This window comes from Heterostelium album (genome assembly GCF_000004825.1).
Source record: "Heterostelium album PN500 unplaced genomic scaffold PPL_contig27, whole genome shotgun sequence".
In the NCBI taxonomy this organism is placed as follows: Eukaryota; Evosea; class Eumycetozoa; order Acytosteliales; family Acytosteliaceae; genus Heterostelium; species Heterostelium album.
In genome coordinates this window covers 140,368-163,143 of record NW_008805104.1, presented here as the reverse complement: position 1 = coordinate 163,143, position 22,776 = coordinate 140,368, and the positions used below count along the sequence as shown (strand labels likewise).

At 33.2% G+C, this 22,776-nt stretch overlaps 5 protein-coding genes across 5 annotated transcripts; 1 reads left to right on the top strand and 4 right to left on the bottom strand.

Annotated features, from left to right (window-relative positions):
• Positions 1–85: 85 nt before the first annotated feature.
• Positions 86–3,957, bottom strand: PPL_00056 (uncharacterized protein; the record flags this gene model as incomplete). The annotated part of the gene is made up of 3 exons (XM_020571103.1): positions 86–1,380; positions 1,451–2,179; positions 2,244–3,957. 3 exons carry the CDS (start codon positions 3,955–3,957, stop codon positions 86–88), a joined length of 3,738 nt encoding a protein of 1,245 aa, XP_020426692.1.
• A 736-nt stretch (positions 3,958–4,693) lies between these two features.
• PPL_00055 (uncharacterized protein) lies at positions 4,694–4,863 on the top strand (the record flags this gene model as incomplete). The annotated part of the gene is made up of 2 exons (XM_020571102.1): positions 4,694–4,727; positions 4,790–4,863. The coding sequence occupies 2 exons, from the start codon at positions 4,694–4,696 to the stop codon at positions 4,861–4,863; spliced, it is 108 nt and encodes a 35-aa protein (XP_020426691.1).
• Positions 4,864–5,013: 150 nt separating this feature from the next.
• Positions 5,014–8,889, bottom strand: PPL_00054 (uncharacterized protein; the record flags this gene model as incomplete). Its single annotated transcript, XM_020571101.1, has 3 exons — positions 5,014–6,311; positions 6,388–7,110; positions 7,188–8,889. 3 exons carry the CDS (start codon positions 8,887–8,889, stop codon positions 5,014–5,016), a joined length of 3,723 nt encoding a protein of 1,240 aa, XP_020426690.1.
• Positions 8,890–9,427: 538 nt separating this feature from the next.
• PPL_00053 (uncharacterized protein) lies at positions 9,428–13,300 on the bottom strand (the record flags this gene model as incomplete). The annotated part of the gene is made up of 3 exons (XM_020571100.1): positions 9,428–10,728; positions 10,802–11,524; positions 11,605–13,300. The coding sequence occupies 3 exons, from the start codon at positions 13,298–13,300 to the stop codon at positions 9,428–9,430; spliced, it is 3,720 nt and encodes a 1,239-aa protein (XP_020426689.1).
• Positions 13,301–13,880: 580 nt separating this feature from the next.
• PPL_00052 (uncharacterized protein) lies at positions 13,881–22,637 on the bottom strand (the record flags this gene model as incomplete). The annotated part of the gene is made up of 8 exons (XM_020571099.1): positions 13,881–15,184; positions 15,268–15,993; positions 16,079–17,785; positions 18,270–19,235; positions 19,469–20,197; positions 20,290–21,945; positions 22,323–22,341; positions 22,632–22,637. The coding sequence occupies 8 exons, from the start codon at positions 22,635–22,637 to the stop codon at positions 13,881–13,883; spliced, it is 7,113 nt and encodes a 2,370-aa protein (XP_020426688.1).
• Positions 22,638–22,776: the final 139 nt, after the last annotated feature.

Genomic DNA, 22,776 nt, shown 5'->3' with positions numbered 1-22,776 from the left:
ATTTTAATCTAGATAGTTAAAAATGCTTAATTTAATAATATTCAATTTTATTTATTATTATTATTTTTTTTGCAACAAATTTTAATTAAGCAAAAAAGATTAATGAAAGAATGGAGAAGAATAATAATGAAGTGTATGGTGAAAGTTGATATGATCGATTGATAGGTGTTTGTGTTGGAGTTTCAGTTGGTGGTTGTGTTGGACATTCAAGAATGTTGAATGATGCTGTTGTAATCGAACATCCAGATGATTCAGTGATTGTGAATTGATAGGTTCCACGAGAGAGGTTGGTGATGTTGGCTGTGTTTCCATTGATTGCTTGACCAACCAATGAATTACCACCATTTGTAACATTATACAATCTAATTGTCAATTGATCTTGAAGTTCTGATGTTGCTTTGATACTGGCTGTCGAACAAATCGATGATACAACTTCTGCTTCTAGGATATTCGACTGTACTGTGAAATCTTGGTTTACGAATTGTCTACAGGTACCTTCATTTACAAATGCCTTGACTGTGTAATCACCTGATGGCAGTATTACTTTGGTTGAATTAATCTGGACATCAACTGAATAAACTACATTGTTTACTGGTTGATTGTTAACAGTTGTTGAGAATGAAACAACACCATTGGATTGAGCAGAACATTGATTGGTGGTAATGGCAATGGTAACTGGTGAATTGACTTGAATTTCGACTTGTTCAGAGGTTTTACATGCGACATTAGTGTTGTTTGTTGCATAGATAGAATAGATACCTTTGGTGAGTCCACTCCATCCTCCATTGATTGGATTAGCATAGTTAATTTCTGTATTGACATTGTAGAGAGAGTATATTAGGTTTGGATCTTGATTGGCGATAGTTATCGATGCATCACCACTACCCATACATGACTCGTTGGTAAAACTATAGGAAACAGGTGGCAATGCTTCAGTGTTTTGAGTTTCAAGAGTAAAGTATGTAGCAACTCCAGTTGTCTTGGATGTCAAAACAATGTCAATTCCATTGAAAGCATAAACCATGTTGTTTGCATCCAGGAGACCATTGGAGGTCTTAACATAATAGTTGTCGACAACACTCTGTGGGAATTGGATTTGTGTATCCATCGATCCACATTTCTTGATTTGTTTGATTCCGAAATCCGGGTTCAACACTGGATTTAGTGGTGCCGATGTCATCACTTTACAATAGTCATTATAAAAAGCTGTGAATGTATCGACAGTATTTGGATAAACTGATAAATCAAGATGATTAGGATAAACAAAACTACCACCAATTCCATCTACTTCTGGACCATCAATTCTAATATATGAACTGAAATTGAAATTAAATGATCCTGGATAGGTGGTATATTGTTTGATATCTGAGAAGGTAACATCTTTGATTTTAAATAAATAATGATTAATATTTGTTAAGTTTGTAAGTAGTTTTTATTTGTAATAACTTACTAATTTCATTCAGTTGGTAAGTAGCTTGCACACCCCAAGAGCAAAACTGTTGTGATTTAATTTTATAATCTAGTTTAGTTTGACCAGCAATAATACCTAAACCATCAAATCCATATGTTGAATTGAGAGACAGGTTTGATATTCTATCTCCAAGTCTATCAAAGACATTCAATTGATAAACACCATCGGAATATCCCATTCCTCTGTCACAAGTTGGATGATAGATTTCTTCAATACTAACGTGACCATCAGTAACCACCGAAATATTGTTGATTTGACCAACTCCACAAACTGAATGATTGAATTGAACTGTGTAATAGTTTGTTGATAATTTATTGAATGATCCATTGTCGGATGTGGTTCCATTAACGAGTGTAAGATTGCTGAAATCTGCGAAATTAGAGAATTGAATTGAACCAGTTGCTTGGTTACATTTCGTTGAATCTTGGTTGATTACATTGTATGAAAGTTCAACATCTCTTGTGAATGGGATGTCAATTTCCAATCTGGTTCCACAATGTCCACGATCGTTCTGATAATTGAGATCAATCAAGTGTTTACCTGTTGGAACTAAATAGGTTGCATCATCCTTATTGATATTAACTGGTTGCAAGTCAATATTGATAGAAGATAATTTCAAAAGATCAACCGATTCCAATTGGATGAGAGCAAATGAATCTTTACAAACTGCAGGTTTAATAATCTTGTATGTTGTTGTATTTAAAATATCTATAAATAATAAATTAAAAAATAATTAGACTTGATAAAACTTTATGAATATCATTTTACTTACTCAATGAATCAACAGTAAGAACAATTAAACTTGTACCGCAAGTACCAAACTTTAAATAATGGTTAAAAGTACTTCCCAACATTAGATTGGGTTGTGTGAAATTCTCCAAAACTACACCACCTTTTTCAAGTTGGAAATTCACTGAAATTAAGTCTTGACAAGAATCTGGTTGATTCACTATTTGTTGATGAATTTCGATTGTTTCTGAACCTGTATTATCCATTGGAAGTGATATATAATATTCAGACTCGGTACAATTGTTGCTGAGTTTGTAGACGAATTTGTAGTTGGTCGAGAGATAGACATTACTAAAGATACCATCCACTGCCGTATAGTTAGAATTTAAATCTAACAAATAAATAGATGAGAATATCTGATAGTTTTGAACAACAATAGATGCCGTTCCAAAACAATTACCCGAGGTACGATCGACTGAGTATAATGGTACGGTGTTAAAGTTGATATAGAAAGATCCACCACATTTCGGGTAAACATTGTAATTGGTTCCATATTCCACGGCGATCTGCTTAGTGGTAAGTTGAATATTGTTAACTTTGATATCTGAAATATCACCGGCATAGTTGAATGTCACCAAGCCATCTGAGTAACATGTTGGATAGCTGTCAATCGTGTAACTAACACTCGAACCAAGTGATGGAGAAGAATAGGAATAGGTACTAGCCAATCCATTAATACCAGTTACACTTATAGTATACGTAGTTCCTTGTGCCAAGGTGAGATTATTACCAACTTGGTAAGCCGAACCTGCAACATTTATAGTATAATCACTCTGTGATACATTGTATCCAAAGTCAAATGAAACATCGACAGTGTTTGCTTGACAATTGTATGAGTGTACGGTACTATAAACATTAATATCCACTTCTGGTTGTAAATCCATAATTTGAGTTCCACAAGTATCGGAAACAGCAACCAATGAATACAACAGGTTGTTAACTATTGGGTAATTGTTTGGAGTGGTTGGAATAACTTCAGGACCTGACGAAGAAAACAACTTAATAGATGTAAATCTATTGGCATTCAAAACGGTCAAGTTACTTTTCTTTCCAATCACACCAGTTGTATATGAAATGATTGGAACCAATGAGTTTTGAGCTTGTAATTGGAATGGGAATGAATAACCGTTACCATAGGTAATAGTATGGACACCATTGATCGATGTTTTATATTGGAATGTCGGAGTGTAGGCTTTCATTTCGTAGAGGGATGAAGGAGAGGTCGAGCATTTCACTTGGAAATTAGGTGTGTTCATGTAGGTGTTGTTGAATGGGGTGAGAGTGGCATTGGTGTACAAACAAACCGGTTGGACAATATCGATCGATGGTAGACTCTGAGTGTTGGTGTCAGATACCAAACTATGATTACATGGAACACCATTGAAATCGCGAACCGTGAAGTAAACATCGTAGATATCGTTGACTTGGAATCTAAGACGAACAACCCTCTTATATAAAGATATTAGGTAGATCTTTTCTGGAACGGCATGAGTCTTACGACCAAGACCACCAAAGTCAATCAAAGAACCATCGGCATCAGGATAGTTTATATCGACTCGCCAATAATTTTCGAATACTTGTTGATACTTTGCTATTGGAGGAGCATTACTTCCGCATTCCGCTGAAAGAACAAAATCTAAAGTACAAACATAATAAACTAAGGATAATACTAATAAATAAATAATATTTGAATTCATTATTATTATTAGCTAATGATATCAACGGTTTAGCTATTGTTTGATCAAGATAGATGAAATAAATAGATCCTTTCAAACCAGTTTTGTCAAAAGAAAAAAATAGTTAAAGATTTTTGTTTTATTTCTATTCTTTGAATGTTAATATCTATTGCGCATATCAACCACGTTGTTAAAGGCAAAATCAATTTTCGGATGAGGCATGAAAAAAGGAACAAAAAAAAAAACACAAAAAACACAGTCTTGCCTTTTTTAAATTCGATCTCAGTATGGGTGAAGAATTTGAAAAAACAAAATTTTCTAAACTGATAAAAGGTGAGACGTCGCACCTTTCATTTCATTTTGAACGTTACTTTGTTCACATTACAAATAATTTGAACATATAATAAATAACTTTTCGAAGTTTAATTTTTTTTATTAAAATTGATAAATAACATTAGTAATAGTAATTTTAATATCAATATTACTAGTTTATTAATATTAGTTTTAAAATAAAACAAACCAAAATTAATAAAACTATATATAGAGGTACAAATAGTGATAAATCACTAGAATCTCACTTGACTGATGATATAGAAGTCAAGAGCTTTGATTTATTATATTTAATAATCCTCATAGTAATGTTTCTTTATTTATTGTCCTATCTACCATTTATAAAAGAAAGTTGGATGATGCAGAAGATGAATATGAAGAGAAATTATGGCAAAGGATAGAATAAAGATCGAGTAAACAGCGTGAAATGACAAAAGAAGCCTTTATCAACCTGAGTGAAAGTAATGAGAGACTAGAAACAAAGCTAGCGGAAAACAAATAGAGAGTGATAGTCCTATATTAGCTAAAGACGAAGATGATGTCATTGCAGTTGATGGTGTTAGTAATAATGAGAACAATATTAATCCAAAAGCATAGAGAAGAAGAAGTCAAAAAAAAATTATTCTGTCAAAGAAAAGAATGGTTTAATGTCATTCCTAAACACTTATGCAATGCTACCAGCAGATTTTATATTATATAATTTTTGTTCAATTTTTTTTATTAAATATTTAAATATAATTTATTTGTTTAATTATGATAAATGAATAACATAGAGATAATTGTTAGGAAAGTGAATAATAAAGAGGATGATGGTGAAAGTTGGTATGAATGATTGACAGGTGTTTGTGTTGGAGTTTCAGTTGGTGGTTGTGTTGGACATTCAAGAATGTTGAATGATGTTGTTGTCATTAAACATCCAGATGATTCGGCAACTGTGAATTGATAGGTTCCACGAGAGAGATTGGTGATGTTGGCTGTGTTTCCATTGATTGCTTGACCAACCAATGAATTACCACCATTTGTAACATTAATCAATCTAATGATCAATTGATCTTGAAGTTCTGATGTTGCTTTGATACTGGCTGTCGAACAAATCGATGATACAACTTCGGCTTCAATGATATTCGATTGGATTGTGAAATCTTGGTTTACAAATTGACGGCAAGTACTATCTTTAACAAATGCCTTGACTGTGTAATTACCTGATGGCAATAATACTTGTTCGGAATTACTTTCAACACCATCAACTGAATACACTACATTCTTGGCTTGTTGATTGTTTACGATTGTTGAGAATGCAGCAATTCCATTTCCTCCAGTAACACATTGTCTTACTACTGATGGATTTACAACTGGTTCGTTACTATTGATAATAATTGAATATAATTGATTGCACGACAATGAAGTGGTATTGGTTACAGATAATTGATATTCACCAACAGGTAGACCAGTCCAACTTCCATTTACTGGCTGTGGATAAGTTGAATCACCAGAGAGACGGTATGTTAATGATGCATCTGGGTTAATGATGGTAATGGAACCATCGGAACTTCCAAAACATGATTCATTGGTTAAGGTGTATTGAACATTGGATGGTGCTTCAATATTTGAGTTATCCATTAGAAGGAAATGGAGTTGACCAGTAGCTTTCGATGTTAACAATATATAAAGTCCTGAGTAAACTGGTATTTGATTATTTTCATCTGGAACTCCATTGTTTGTAGTAATATAATAGTTATCGACAACACTCTGTGGGAATTGAGCATAATTATCCAAAGTTCCACATTTCGTTGTTATTTTGATACCGAAATCTGGTTCTGCTGGACTGACTGGTCCTGGTGTAGAAACAACACATAAATCATTATACATTATTTGGAATGGATTTTGATTTCCTGGCACCAAAGCGAAATCTATATGGTTGGGGTAAACAAATGGAGATCCAAATCCACTTATACCTGCTTGGTTAATTCTAATGGGTTGATTGACATTGAAATTAAAAGATCCAGGGTATGAGGTGAATGGTTTAATATCAGAATATGTGATTTCTATTTTAATTGGAAAAACAATAAAATTATTATTCGGTTAAAGATGATCATAAATTTAATAATAATAAAAACTTACTAATATCTGTTAATGGAATTTCACCTTGAATCGGCCAAATACAATTGAGGTATTGGATTCTATTTTCATATTCATCATAAAGACCAGCAATAATTCCCATATTATCGAATGAATATCTTGGATTGGTTGTGATATTTCTAATTCTATTTCCCAATCTATCAAATACAGTGACACGATGAATACCATCAGATTGGCCTTTCTTAATACAAGTTGGGTGGTAGATCTCCTCTAAAATAACTTTACCATCGGTAACGATTGGAATATTGATTTGACCAACTCCACAAACTGTATGATTAAATTCGAATAAGTAATCACCAGTATTCAATTTACCAAGTGTTCCAGAAGAATCTAGTGGCATGGCATCGAATTCCAAAGAAAAAAAGTCGGCAATATTTGAGAAATGGACAGAACCAGTTGCGAAACTGCAATTTGTGGAATCTTGATTGGTGACAGTGTATGCGATTTCAATATCCTTTGTGTATGGAATATCGATTTCCAACACCGCTACACAACCTGCCATGTCATTCCAATAGTTAAGTTCGACTATATGTTTTCCTGTTGGAACTTGGATAATTACTGAGTTTCTATCAAAACCATAATTGTTTCCATCGACATACAAGCTATCCAAATTTAATAGATCTACAGATTCGAATTGAACCAATGCCAATGAATCTTTACAAACGGCAGGTCTAATTATTTTGTAGGTCGTTGCATTTAATGAATCTGTTTCAAACAAAAAAAAAAAATGTTTGAATTAATAATAATATAAATAGAAAGATATATTATCTTTTTATACTTACAACCGACTTCAAGATAGTAAGAAAGTGGAGGACATGTTCCAAATTTGATTTTATGTAGATATGATTCTCCCATGAAGAGATTCAATGTAACGTTGTCAATAAGTACACCATGGTTGACCATTTCGAAATTTACTGAAACCTTATCTTGGCATGATGTTGTTGGTGTAAGTATTTGTTTTTTGAGATCAATTGTCGAAACATCTGGATCGGTAATAATAATATCATTAAGAGTGGTTTGGAAAATTGAACAATTGGCGAAATTTCTATAACTGAGTAACAAATTGTCGGAGTTGATAACGTCTTTGAAAACCCCGTCAGAGTTGATTGTATAGTTGATATTGAGTTTTGTATCGGTGAGATTCAATTCATGGAAAGATTTGTAGTTGGAGATGACAATACTGGAAGTTCCAAGACAATCCCTTGATGTTGAGTCTACAGAATAGAGAGGATTGTTGTTGTGACGAATTGAAAAGCTATCTCCACAAAATGGTTGCACAATATAATCTGTGTCATACTCGAATGGAATTGTTTTACTTAGGAGTGGTTGACCATTTAATCTGACATTGGAAATATCACCATCGTAATTGAATTGAATCGATCCATCAGAGAAACAAGTTGGATAGGAATCGACTGTGTATGTGAGATTGCTCGAAAATGGTGATATATAAAAATAATATCTTGTCGAGAATTGTCCATTGAGTTGAATTGATACACTATCAGATTGTTCAAGTTTAAGGATCTCACCAATTTGATATGGATTACCCAAGTATGTTAAGGAATAGTCGGTTCCAGTGACATTGTAATCGAATCCAAAGGATACACCGACAGTCCGGTCATCGCAATTGTATGAGTGAACTGTACTCTTAAGAATTGGAATATTGTCAGAATTGACTGGCAGTACTTGAGTTCCACATGTATTTGAAACAGCAACCAAATTATAAGATATAGTATTCATAATTGTGTATGTGTTTGGAGAGGTTGGAGCAACTTCAACACCTTGTGGATCGTATAACTTGATCGAAGTGAAACTCTGTGGATTCAAGATGGTCATAGAATTGTTCTTTCCAAGTATACCTGCTGGGTAATTAACCAATGGAACCAAGTCATTCTTGGCTTGAAGATTCAATAGTGATGTAAATCCAGAGGGATAGTATGTAAGAGAATAGACACCGTTCATGAGAACTCCATATTGGAAAGTTGGAGTATATGCTGTCATTTCAAAGTCTGGCGATGCCATCATTACATTTTTGATGGTGAATGATTGAGCGTTGATAATGGTATTATTGATTGGAGTGATTGTGGCATTGGTGAAAAGGCACTTTGGTTGGATAATATCGACCTTTGGAATGGCCAAAGTTGCATTGGTAGAAGCGGTATGATTACATGGCACTCCATTGAAATCGTAGACAGTGAAGTACAGGTCATAGATATCGTTGGTGTAGAATCTAAGATGAAGCGATCTTGGTTGATTCAAATAGATTTTCTCTGCAACGGCTTTACTGACTTGACCAACACCACCGAAATCAAGGAGTAAACGATTGTAATCGGCAAAGGCAAAATCCAGAGACCACCCGTTAGGAGCTGTTATTTGGTATTGCTCCAAAGGAGGAGCATTGCTGCCACATTCCGCTGAATGAACAACATTAGCGAAATTGTAAATTAAATATATTACAAATAAATAATAAATATAATTAGATTTCATTTTTAAATAATAAAAGATATATAATAGATATTCAAAAGTGAAGTTGAATATATAGAATGAATTGAGGACAACCCATCTGACAAGAGACAAACCACCGAAACCATTCTCAAATTAATTCTCAAAAAACAATTAAAAATAAAATAACTTGATAATAGATCGAATTAAGAATGTTTTTGTTTTTTCGAGGAATGATCATTCGAACGAGGGCTATGATGGCTAAAAATAATCGTAAATCTCGGTCGATCAATTCTCGATCTTTCTTCAGATTAAATTTTGATAACTTTTTTGGAATTTTTTAGAATTTTTTTTAAATCAATGAAAGTCATCACATTGTTGATCAAATCAATTACCATCGTTTTTTAACAACACCGATTGTGAATTATCTGTGTTGCACAAAAAAAAATAAAAATGTAATAAATATCATTTCAATAAAAAAGATATAATAGATATGGATTTGTATTTAATTTTTTTTTATGAATTAATCAGTAAATCGTTTTTTTTTTTTTAGATATTATTGTTTCGACTAGTCTTAAATTAATTAATTGTTATAAACGAATAACATTGAAATAATTGTAAAGAAAGTGAATAATAATAAAGAGGATGATGGTGAAAGTTGGTATGAATGATTGACAGGTGTTTGTGTTGGAGTTTCAGTTGGTGGTTGTGTTGGACATTCAAGAATGTTGAATGATGTTGTTGTCATTAAACATCCAGATGATTCGGCAACTGTGAATTGATAGGTTCCACGAGAGAGATTGGTGATGTTGGCTGTGTTTCCATTGATTGCTTGACCAACCAATGAATTACCACCATTTGTAACATTAATCAATCTAATGATCAATTGATCTTGAAGTTCTGATGTTGCTTTGATACTGGCTGTCGAACAAATCGATGATGTAACTTCGGCTTCAATGATATTCGATTGGATTGTGAAATCTTGGTTTACAAATTGACGGCAAGTACTATCTTTAACAAATGCCTTGACTGTGTAATTACCTGATGGCAATAATACTTGTTCGGAATTACTTTCAACACCATCAACTGAATACACTACATTCTTGGCTTGTTGATTGCTAACGATTGTTGAGAATGCAACAATTCCATTTCCTCCAGCAACACATTGTCTTACTACTGATGGATTTACAACTGGTTCGTTACTACTGATAATAATCGGATATATTTGATTACAGGATATCGAGGAGGTATTGGTTACAGATAATTGATATTCACCAACAGGTAGACCAGTCCAACTTCCATTGACTGGTAGTGGGTAGGTTGTAAAACCAGAGAGACTGTAGGTTAATGATGCATCTGGGTTAATGATGGTAATGGAACCATCGGAACTTCCAAAACATGATTCACTGGTGAAGGTGTATTGAACATTGGATGGTGCTTCAATATTTGTATTATCCAATCGAATGAAATGGAGTTGACCAGTAGCTTTCGATGTTAACAATATATAGAGTCCTCTGTTCATCGGTATTAGATTATTTTCATCTGGAACACCATTGTCCGTACCAATATAATAGTTATCGACAACACTCTGTGGGAATTGAGCATAATTATCCATTGTCCCACATTTTGTGAAAACTTTGATACCGAAATCTGGTTCTGCTGGACTGATTGGTGGTGGTCTATAAAGAAGACATAAATCATTATACATTATTTGGACTGGATTTTGATTTCCTGGCAGCAAAGCGAAATCTATATGATTGGGGTAAACAAATGGAGCTCCATATCCAGAAATAGTTGCAGTGTTAATTCTAATAGGTCTACTAAGATGGAAATTAAATGATCCAGGGTATGAGGTAAACGGTTTAATATCAGAATATGTGATTTCTAATGAAGTTTAATACGTATATACATTAATATTGAGTTAAAAAAAAGAATTAAATAATAATAAACAACTTACCAATATCTGCAAAGGGAATTTCACCTTTAATCATCCAAACACAGTTGAGGTATTGGATTCTATTTTCATATTCATCATAGAGACCAGCAATAATTCCCATATTATCGAATGAATATCTTGGATTGGTTGTGATATTTCTAATTCTATTTCCTAATCTATCAAATACAGTGACACGATGGATACCATCAGATTGTTGGTTATTAATACAGGTTGGTTGATAGATTTCCTCTAGGATAACTTGACCATCGGTAACGATTGGAATTGTGATTTGACCAACTCCACAAACTGTATGATTAAATTCAAAAAAGTAATCACCTGCTTGGAAATTATTCATTGTTCCTGAGGAGTCTACTTTCATTCCATCATACTCCAATGAAAAATAGTCGGTAATATTTGAGAAATGGACGGCACCAGTTGCAAAGCTGCAGTTGGTTGAATCTTGATTGGTGACAGTGTATGCGATTTCAATATCCTTTGTGTATGGAATATCGATTTCCAACACGGTTAAACAACTTCCTTCGTCATTAAAATAGATAAGTTCGACTCTGTGTTTTCCAGTTGAAACTTGGATAATTACTGAGTTGCTATCAAAACCATTATTGTATCCATCGACATACAAGCTATCCAAATTTAATAGATCTACAGATTCGAATTGAACCAATGCCAATGAATCTTTACAAATGGCAGGTCTAATTATTTTGTAGGTCGTTGCATTTAATGAATCTGTTTCAAACAAAATGAAAAATAAAACAAAATTGAATTAATTATAATATAAATAGAAAGCTATTATCTTTTTTACTTACCATCGACTTCAAGGATGTATGAAATTGGAGGACATGCTCCATATTTGATTTGATGAGCATATATTTCTCCAATATTGAGATTCAATGTAACGTTATCAATAAGTATACCATGGTTGACCATTTCGAAATTTACTGATACCTTATCTTGGCATGATGTTGTTGGAGTAAGAATTTGTCTTTTGAAATCAAATGTTGAAACATCGGGTTCATTTTTAATAATATAATTAAGAGTGGTTTGGATAATTGAACAATTGGCGTAATTTCTATAACTGAGTAACAAATTGTTAGAGTTGATAACGTCTGTGAAAACCCCGTCAGAGTTGATTGTATAGTTGATATTGAGTTTTGTATCGGTGAGATTCAATTCATGGAAAGATTTGTAGTTGGTAATAACAATACTGGAAGTTCCAAGACAATCGCTTGATGTTGAGTCTACGGAATACAGTGGAAAGACATTGTGACGAAGAGTAAAACTATATCCACACAATGGTTTAATAGTATGAATATTGTCATATAAAAATGGCATTGTTTTACTTTGGAGTGGTGCACCATCTACTTTGACCTTGGAAATATCACCATCGTAATTGAATTGAATCGATCCATCAGAGAAACAAGTTGGATAGGAATCGACTGTGTATGTGAGATTGCTGATGAATGGTGAGATCAAAAAATAATAACTTGTCGAGAATTGGCCATCGAGTTTAATAGTTACGCTCGACGATTCTTCAAGTGTAAGGATTGAATCAGCTACATATGGATATCCTAGATACGATAATGAATAGTCGGTTCCAGTGACATTGTAGTCGAATCCAAAGGAAACATCGACAGTCCGGCTTTCGCAATTGTATGAGTGGACATTACTTTTAAGAACTGGAATATTGTCAGAATTGACTGGCAGTACTTGAGTTCCACATGTATTTGAAACAGCAACCATTTGATAGGTTATTGAATTCACAATTGTGTATGTGTTTGTAGAGGTTGGAGCAACTTCAACACCTTGTGGATCGTATAACTTGATCGAAGTGAAACTCTGTGGATTCAAGATGGTCATAGAATTGTTCTTTCCAAGTATACCTGCTGGGTAATTAACCAATGGAACCAAGTCATTCTGGGCTTGTAGATTAATAAGTGATGGATATCCGGTATCATATTTAAGAGAATAGACACCGTTCATACCAACTCTATATTGGAAAGTTGGAGTATATGCTGTCATTTCAAATTCTGGCGCTGGGAAAAGGGGATTTTCGATGATGAATGATTGAGCATTGATATAGGTATTATTGATTGGAGTGATTGTGGCATTGGCGTAAAGGCACTTTGGTTGGACAATATCTATCTTTGGCAGTGTCAATGTTGAATTGATAGAGGTGGTATGATTACATGGTACTCCATTGAAATCGTAGACAGTGAAGAACAGGTCATAGATATCGTTGATATAGAATCTTAGTTGAACTGATCTTGGTATATTAAAATAGATTTTCTCTGCAACGGCACGACTAAATTGACCAACTCCACCGAAGTCAAGCAGTAAACGGTTGGAATCGATTAAGGATAGAGAATGAGACCAAGGATTTGGATTATCTATTTGGTATTGTTCTAAAGGAGGAGCATTGCTGCCACATTCTGCTGAATTAACAACATTAGCGAAATTGTAAATTAAATATATTACAAATAAATAAATAAATTTCGATTTCATTCTAGATAATAAATAATTATAAATAATAAAGAATTAAAAAAATCAAATTTATCTGTGTGTTTAAAAAAGAATGAACCAAAAGTAGTTGAGGTCCTAACCCCGGTAGATTGATAATAATATCATTTTAACAAAAAAAAAACAAAAAATAAATAATTTAATTGATATATTTAAAAATAACTTAAGTAAGTTGTGCACAACCATTCAAACTAAAAATGATTTTGTTTTTTCGATGAATTGATTGTTCAAATCTTTTTTTTTTTGAAACTAAAAATAATTGCAGATCTGATCAAGTTTTTATCAAAACAGCCGCAAAAACAAATCTTTAGCATCTAATTTATTTAATTTTAAATTTCCTTGCGAGGGTTCCCAACTCCGTATTGTTGCTGATGTAAAGAAGAATGAAAGGCATACAGTTGCATCTTTACTTTTATTAATTTTAACATTGCTCAGAGCTAAAAAAAAACAGCCAAAACTTTTTTCAAAAAAAGCAATTTTTTTTTTATTTTCCATGAACAAATTGTTTTTAAACAGATGAAACGTTTCATGTCTAATTTTTTTCGTAAGTTTTTTGCAACAAATTTTAATTAAGTAAAATGAATAATGAAAGAATGGAGAATAAGAACAATGACGTGGATGGTGAAAGTTGATATGAATGATTGACAGGTGTTTGTGTTGGAGTTTCAGTTGGTGGTTGTGTTGGACATTCAAGAATGTTGAATGATGTTGTTGTAATCGAACATCCAGATGATTCAGTGATTGTGAATTGATAGGTTCCACGAGAGAGGTTGGTGATGTTGGCTGTGTTTCCGTTGATTGCTTGACCAACCAATGAATTACCACCATTTGTAATATTAATCAATCTAATTGTCAATTGATCTTGAAGTTCTGATGTTGCTTTGATACTGGCTGTCGAACAAATCGATGATGTAACTTCTGCTTCGACGATATTCGATTGAACAGTGAATGTTTGGCTGGTGAATTGTCTACAGGTACTTTCATTTACAAATGCTTTCACAGTGTAATTACCTGGTGTCAATTCGATCTTGTTTGAATTAATCTGGACACCATCAACTGAATAATAAACATTGTTAACTGCTTGATTGTTTACAGTTGTTGAGAATGTTGCAACTGAATTCAATACAGCAGCGGAACATATGTTAACAATTGATGTTGAGAGTACTGGTGAATTGCTACGGATATAAACATCAATAGATGATTGGCATGTGGGGTCTGTGGTGTTGACAGCTGTCAAAAGATATTTGCTGACGTGTAGATTTTTCCAGATTCCATTGGTTGCTGGTTGTGGCAATTGACCTGCAATTCCAGTATCTGTAAGTGAGTATACAACGTTTGGTATTGGATTGGTAACAGTTATTGAACCATCACCACTTCCAGAACATGATTCATCTTTCGATGTATATTGAATGGCTAGTGCGGATGCAGTGTATGTATTTTGGGCATTGTAGAAATATTGAGTTCCATTTGATTTCGATGTCAAAATAATATAAATCGAGTCGAAAATGTACATTTGGTTGTTGGTATCCAAATTACCATTGTTTGTTGTTACATAGTATTCATTGACAACACTTTGTGGAACTTGTAATATGGTGTCCATTGATCCACATTGTCTGAATGTGGTGATTCCAAAGTCTGGTGTTGGTGGAGTGAGAGGAGCAGGTACATAGATCTGACAATTATCATTATAATTTATAGTGAATGTGGCTTGAAAATTTGAGAAAAGTGCGAAATCAACATATCCTGGATACACATATATACCTGTAATACTAGATAAAAACGCATCATCAATTCTAATGTATGTACTGGCGTTAAAATAAAAGGATCCAGGGAAAGAAGTGTAAGGTGTAACATTATAATAATTAACACCTGAAAAAATTAATAATAATAAAAATAAAAATTGGATTAGTAAATATAAATTTGATTTGGTTATAGTTTTTGAGAAAACATACTGATTTCTTGTTTTGAAAATTCACCATTTAGATTCCAAATACAAAAATCTCCGGATTGAACTTCAAACTGATAATTTCCATAAGACTGACCAGCAAGAATACCCATAGTTTGATATACATAAGGTGTGTTAATGGAGGAGTTTTGGATTTGATTTCTTAATCTATCACGAACATTCATTCTATAGACACCATCTGATTCTCCATCTGGTTTGGAACATGTTGGTCTGTAGATTTCCTCGAATGTAACTTCACCATCGGTAATGATTGGAACAACGAATTGACCAACTCCACAAACTGAATGATTGAATTTGATGGTGTAGATATCAGGAGGAAGATTACTAAAGGTTCCATTTGTGGAATTTTCTCCATCGATTTGCAATGAAATAAAACCATTGAAATTAGCAAATTGAACAGAACCTGTTGATTGGTGACATTTTGTTGAATCTTGATTGGTTATGGTGTGTGTCAATTCAGTGTTGTTTGTGAATGGTATGTCGACATTCAATATAGTTTTACAATTTCCAAATGGATTAGCATAGGTAAGTTCAATAGTATGTTGTCCAGTTGGAACTTGTAAAAGGCCATCAGAAGTTACATCTGACTGGATATCATCAATGAAGACCGTTTTTAAATTCATGATATCAACAGATTCCAATTGAATAGTGGCTATTGAATCTTTACAAACTGCTGGTTGTATAATTTTATATGATGTTACATTTAATGAATCTGTTTTCATTTAATTATAAAAATTTTAGTTTAGATTAATATTTTGAATATTAGATTAATAATTAAATATTGATCGAATACATACTATCGACCATGGCTACAATAATGATATTATTACATGTTCCATATCTATATTTATGTCCTATACTTTGACCATAGTAGAAACTATCGGTAAAATTTCCGAGTATGACACCATTGTTAATGACTTGATAATTGAATAACACTTTTTCACTACATGATGATGATGATTGAAGTATTTTTTGTTTAATCTGGATTTGACTGGAATCTTGGATAGTCATAGTGTATGGGATGGAATATTGATAGGATTGGCAGCTCTTATCCAAAGTGTAGATAAATGACAGTTGGGAAGATGGATATACATTTTGGAAGATACCATTGATTGTCGTATAATTGATATTTAGCATGTGGTCATTCAAAATAATTTCAGAGTATGATTGGTAATTCTGAACAACAACTGACATGATTCCAAGACAATCGTAGGAAGTTGAATCAATTGAATATAGTGGTCGGTTGTTATATAATAAACTGATTGGTGCTCCACAAAGTCCTTGAATGGTGTATTGTTGGTTGAACTCGAATGGAACTTGATGGGAAGTAAGTGGGATACTATTAACTTTAATATCAGAGATATTGCCATCATAGTTGACTGAAAAAGATCCATTCGTGGTACAAGTTGGATATGTACTGACGGTGTAGCTTTGGTTTTGTGTGATAGATGGAACACTGAAAATATAGGAATTTTGGAAATCACCAGATATAGAAACTCTAACATATGATCCTTGGGCTAATTTAACTGGGGTACCCAACTGATATGGACCTATATTTTCAATAGACATATCAATATAACCTGTAACTGGGTATCCAAAGTCAAATGACATCTCCACGGTAGAGTCTGAACAATTATAACCTAAGATAGTAGATTTTAACGATGGTGTTAATCCTGGAGTGACACTCATAACTTGAGTTCCACAGGTATCTGAAACAGCAATCAATTGATAGGGCATTCCAATTGTAGTTGGGAATTGGTTTGGACTGGTTGGTGTAACTAGATTTCCTTGGATATTAATTAATTGGATGGAGCTGAACATCTGGGTGTTTTGAACGGATAAATAACTGTTCTGACCAATGATGGCGGGGGAGAAACCAATAACTGGTACCAATGGATTTTGAGCAAATAGATGGAAATAATATACAATATTGGGAGGATAGGTAATAGAATAGACACCATTCATATTGACTCTATATTCGAAGCTTGGAGTGTCGGCTATCAGTGAATTGGCAGGATCTGTATTGGAGACCCCTTTGACAGTGAAAAATGGAAGATTGATAACTGAATTGTTGATCGGGGTTAGAGTGGCATTGGAATATAGACATTTCGGTTGAACGATATCTACGTGTGGAATCATCAGAGTCGTTGTATTGGAGATGATAGTATGATTACAAAGTTCACCATTGTAGTCTCTGGCAGTCAAGAATATATCGTAGATATCATTGACATAGAATCTAAGATGAAGATATTTTGGGATTTCGACGGTGATCACTTTCTCGGGAATGGCATGAGTATTTCGACCGACAGCACCAAAGTCCACCAAAGCATTTGCAATATCTTCATAGATGAACTCGGCATACCAATACTTTGTTATTGGTGGGAAATTATACTGTTGCAATGGAAGAGCATTACTACCACAATCCAAAGATTCCACAAAATTGTGGTTAATCAAATTAAAAAATATATATAATACAAATAAATAAATAAATTTTGAATTCATAACTAACTCAATTAATGATTTAAATTTTGTATACAAACTAAAAATTCTCTTGATCAAAAATAAAAATAAAAAATGGGTTTTTTGATGATCGAAAAAGACTGTTCTTGTTTTAGTTAATTTTAGTTGAAGTTGAATTCTTTGAAAAAACAAAATGCTTTTTGAAAAAAACAAAAAAAACTTGTTTCAACCTAAACTTGTTTGGTGTTTTGCGAGAAGCGCACTATTGTTAAAAATAATTTAAACAAACTATGATAGTTTTTAGCAAAATTAAATCAAAATAAAGCCATTTTATTTATTCAGATATTAAATTTTAATTATATTTTAAACAAATAAAAAGAATAATGAAAGAATGGAGAATATGAATAATAATAAAGTGGATGGTGAAAGTTGGTATGAATGATTGACAGGTGTTTGTGTTGGAGTTTCAGTTGGTGGTTGTGTTGGACATTCAAGAATGTTGAATGATGTTGTTGTAATTGAACACACCAGATGATTCGGCAACTGTGAATTGATAGGTTCCACGAGAGAGGTTGGTGATGTTGGCTGTGTTTCCATTGATTGCTTGACCAACCAATGAATTACCACCATTTGTAACATTAATCAATTTAATTGTCAATTGATCTTGGAGTTCTGATGTTGCTTTGATACTGGCTGTCGAACAAATCGATGATGTAACTTCTGCTTCGACGATATTCGATTGAACTGTGAATGTTTGGCTGGTGAATTGTCTACAGGTACTTTCATTTACAAATGCTTTCACTGTGTAATTACCTGGTGTCAATTCGATCTTGTTTGAATTAATCTGGACACCATCAACTGAATAATTAACATTGTTAACTGCTTGATTGTTAACAGTTGTTGAGAATGTTGCAACTGAATTCAATACAGCAGCGGAACATATGTTAACAATTGATGTTGAGAGTACTGGTGCTTTGCTACCGACAATAATATCAATAGATGATTGGCAGGTTGGACCAGTGTTGTTGACAACTGTCAATCGGTAAGTGCTTGCAGGTAGATTTGTCCAAACACCACTGGTCGCTGGTTGTTGTACTGAATTTAAAGTTTGTGAATCGACTAGAGTGTAGCTGTAATTTGTTTGTGTATTGGTGATAGTGATTGAACCATCGCCACTTGAAGAGCATGATTCATCTTTGGTTGAATATTGAACGGGTGGTGGCATCTCATAGTTGGAATTTCCAATGTTGTAATAGTATTGAGTTCCATTTGATTTCGATGTCAAAACAACGAAAGTGGAACTGTACATGTTGATTTGATTGTTTGCATCAATGTTACCATTTTGAGTTACAACGTAATATTCATCGACTACACTCTGAGGAATCTGCAATATGGTATCCATTGTTCCACATTGTCTAATTATTTCGAAATCGAAATCTGGAGTTGGTGGATTGGCTGGAGCTAGTGTGTCGAGCTTACAAAAATCATTGTACTCTAGAGAAATGGTGAATTGTGTGCCCGGCATTATTGCGAATCCCATATGTTTAGGGTAGACAAAGAAGCCTCCAGAATTAATAGATGCACTATCAATTCTAATATATGTATTGGTGTTGAAATTAAATGATCCAGGGTAAGTAGTTAATGGTTTAATATTAGAGTAGCTGAAGCCTGAAAAAAAAAAGTTAGAAAACATTTAATTTGAATCTTAGAAGAAATGATATACATACTGATTTCCTGTTGTTTAAATTCACCATTTAGATTCCAAATACAAAAATCTCCGGATTGAACTTCAAAAATATATTCTCCATAGGTTTGACCAGTCACAATACCCATAGTTTGATAGGCATAAGGTGAACTAATGGAAGAGTTTTTAATTTGATTTCCAAATCTATCACGAACATTCATTCTATAGATACCATCAGATGGTCCAACTGTAACGGAACATGTAGGTCTGTAGATTTCTTCGAATGTAACTTCACCGTCGGTAATGATTGGAACTACGATTTGACCAACTCCACAAACTGAATGATTGAATTTGATGGTGTAGATATCGGGATTTAGATGATTGAATGCTCCAATCGAGGAATTTTCTCCATCGATTTGCAATGTAATAAAATCATTGAAATTGGCAAATCGTACTGAACCTGTTAATTCATCACATTTTGTTGAATCTTGATTGGTTATGGTGTGTGTCAATTCAGTGTTGTTTGTGAATGGTATGTCGACATTCAATATAGTTTCACAATTTCCGTTTGGATTAGAATAGGTAAGTTCAATAGTATGTTGTCCAGTTGGAATTTGGTAAGTGGCGTCAACAGAATTGAGAGCTTCTTGTATTCCATTAATGTATATAGATTGTAAATTAATGATATCAACAGATTCCAATTGAATAGTTGCTAATGAATATTTACAAACTGCTGACTTTACAATTTTATATGTTGTTACATTTAATAAATCTGTTTTTTTGTTTAATAAAAAATTTACAAATTATTAATAAATATTGATAATTTCACCTCTGTCATAATTAAATATCTGTTCTAATACATACTATCTACAACGAGTGGAATATTGATATAATCACCACATGTTCCATATCCTAAGTTATGTGTTATATTTTGACCATAATAGAAACTATCGGTAACATTTTCGAGTATGACACCTTTGTTAATGACTTGATAATTGAATAACACTTTATCACTACATGACGATGATGGTTGAAGAATTTGATGTTTGACCTGGATTTGACTGGAATCTTGGGGAGCCAAAGTGTATGGAACCCTAATTCCGGAAGAATAGCAGCTGCTATTCTCTTTGTAGGAAAATGACAATTGAGAAGATGGGTAAACATTATAGAAGATACCATCGATTGCTGTATAATCGATACCTAATGCTGAATCGATTAAAATTATTTCAGAGTATGATTGGTAGTTTCTAACAACAACCGACATGATTCCAAGACAATCGTCGGTTGACGAGTCAATCGAATAGATTGGAGGGTTGTTATAGAAAACAACAATCTCTTGTCCACATAAAGTTTGAACGGAGTATTGTCGGCCAAACTCGAAAGAAACTTTGTTGGAAGTGACCTTATGGTAGTTCACAGAGACATCAGTGATATTACCATCGTAGTGGATGGTAAATATACCGGTTGTTGAACATGTTGGGTAGGAATCTATGGTGTATCCTATCGATGGGTTCAATCTCGGTAAGGGGTAGAGGTAGTCAAAGTTGTATTGACCTTTTATTCCGACGCTAATAAGCGATCCTTGTCTTAAGGTAATAGGGGTACCCAATTGATAGGCGAAATCTCCAATAGTGATATTATTCTGTGTTCCAATACCAGGTACCTGGAAGTCAAAGTCGAATGAAACATCAACAGTGGAATTGGCGCAACTGTAATTAAGAACTTTTGATTTCAAGTAAGGGTAGAGGTTGGCAACTACATCCATTACCTGAGTTCCACATGTATTGGAAACAGCAATCAATTTATATCGCATACTATTTACAATTGGGAATTGGTTAATATTGGTTGGTGTAACTAGATTTCCTTGGTAATCGACTAATTGGATGGAGCTGAACATCTGGGAGTTCTGAATGGACATCGTACTGTTCTGACCAATAATGGCAGAGGAAAAACTAAAGATTGGTATCAATGGATTTTGAGCTTCAAGATTGAATAGATACTGGAGGTTTCCATAGGTAATACGATAGACACCGTTGATATCTACTTTGTATTGGAAGGTGGGAGTGTATGCCGCCATCGATAGAGTGGGATCTGGATAAGAAAGACAATCCACCTGGAAAAATGGAAGATTGATAAGCGTGTTGTTGATTGGGGTGAGAGTGGCATTGGCATATAGACATTTCGGTTGGACGATATCTACGTGTGGAATCATTAGAGTCGTTGTGTTGGAGATGATCGTATGATTACAAAGTGCACCACTGTAGCTGTTGACCGTCAAGAACAGGTCGTAGACATCATTGACATAGAATCGTAAACGTAGATAGTTGATACCGTCGACCACGTAGATCTTCTCTGGTACGGCACCACTGACACGTCCTACTGCACCATAGTCAACAACCGAGTTGGTAGTGTCCTGATAGACGAACTCGGCATACCAATACTTTATGAGAGGTGGGAATGAATACTTTCCTAAGGGAAGAGCATTGCTACCGCATTCTAAAGATTCGACAACATTGTTGCCTATACCAAGAATATTAATAAATAGATATAATACAAATAAATAAGTAAAATTTGAATTCATAACTGTTATTATGTTTAAAATAATAATAAATTATACTCACTTTGATATATATCTTAAAAAAATAAAGTCGCTACAGATCAACAATTTTGAAAATTCATTGAAAGAAAAAGTTAGATCAAAATAAAAATTAACAAAAAAATTGATTTGACACCCCGTCAATAGATCTTTTTAATGATCGGCACTTTTTTTTCGCCAGATAAGGCAGCAAATCTTTATAATAAAGAGTTTGTTATTAAATTATTTATATTAATTTAAACAATAAAAGCTCCCAAAGTAACTATCATATCTGAATAAGAATGAATGAAGAGCTAAAAACATAGAATATAGAATACATCCTAAATTAAAGATAATAATATATTGAACAAAATATATATATTTTAAATTCCAATAATAAATCGAATTAATTAATATATTATCACTAAAATAAATATTCATCAGATATGTTTTCAGTGACGCGTCACTGATGATAGTTAGGTAAAAAACAAAACAAAACAAAATCAATTTTTATTAAATACAATTCACATCCCAAAATAAATAAAATTGTTAAAGAAGTAATAAATATAAACCATTAATAGTGATCTATTAATTTAACTCAATTGTTACTTTTTTTGTTAATCACACACACACCCATTTTCTATTTTCGAAAATTCAAATTACACAAAAAAAACAAACGAATACATCTAATTTAGGTAATTATTTCTATTTTAATAATATTGACAAATTTTGAAACAATCATAAAATGAGATTTCTTAAATAAACTCATCACTTTA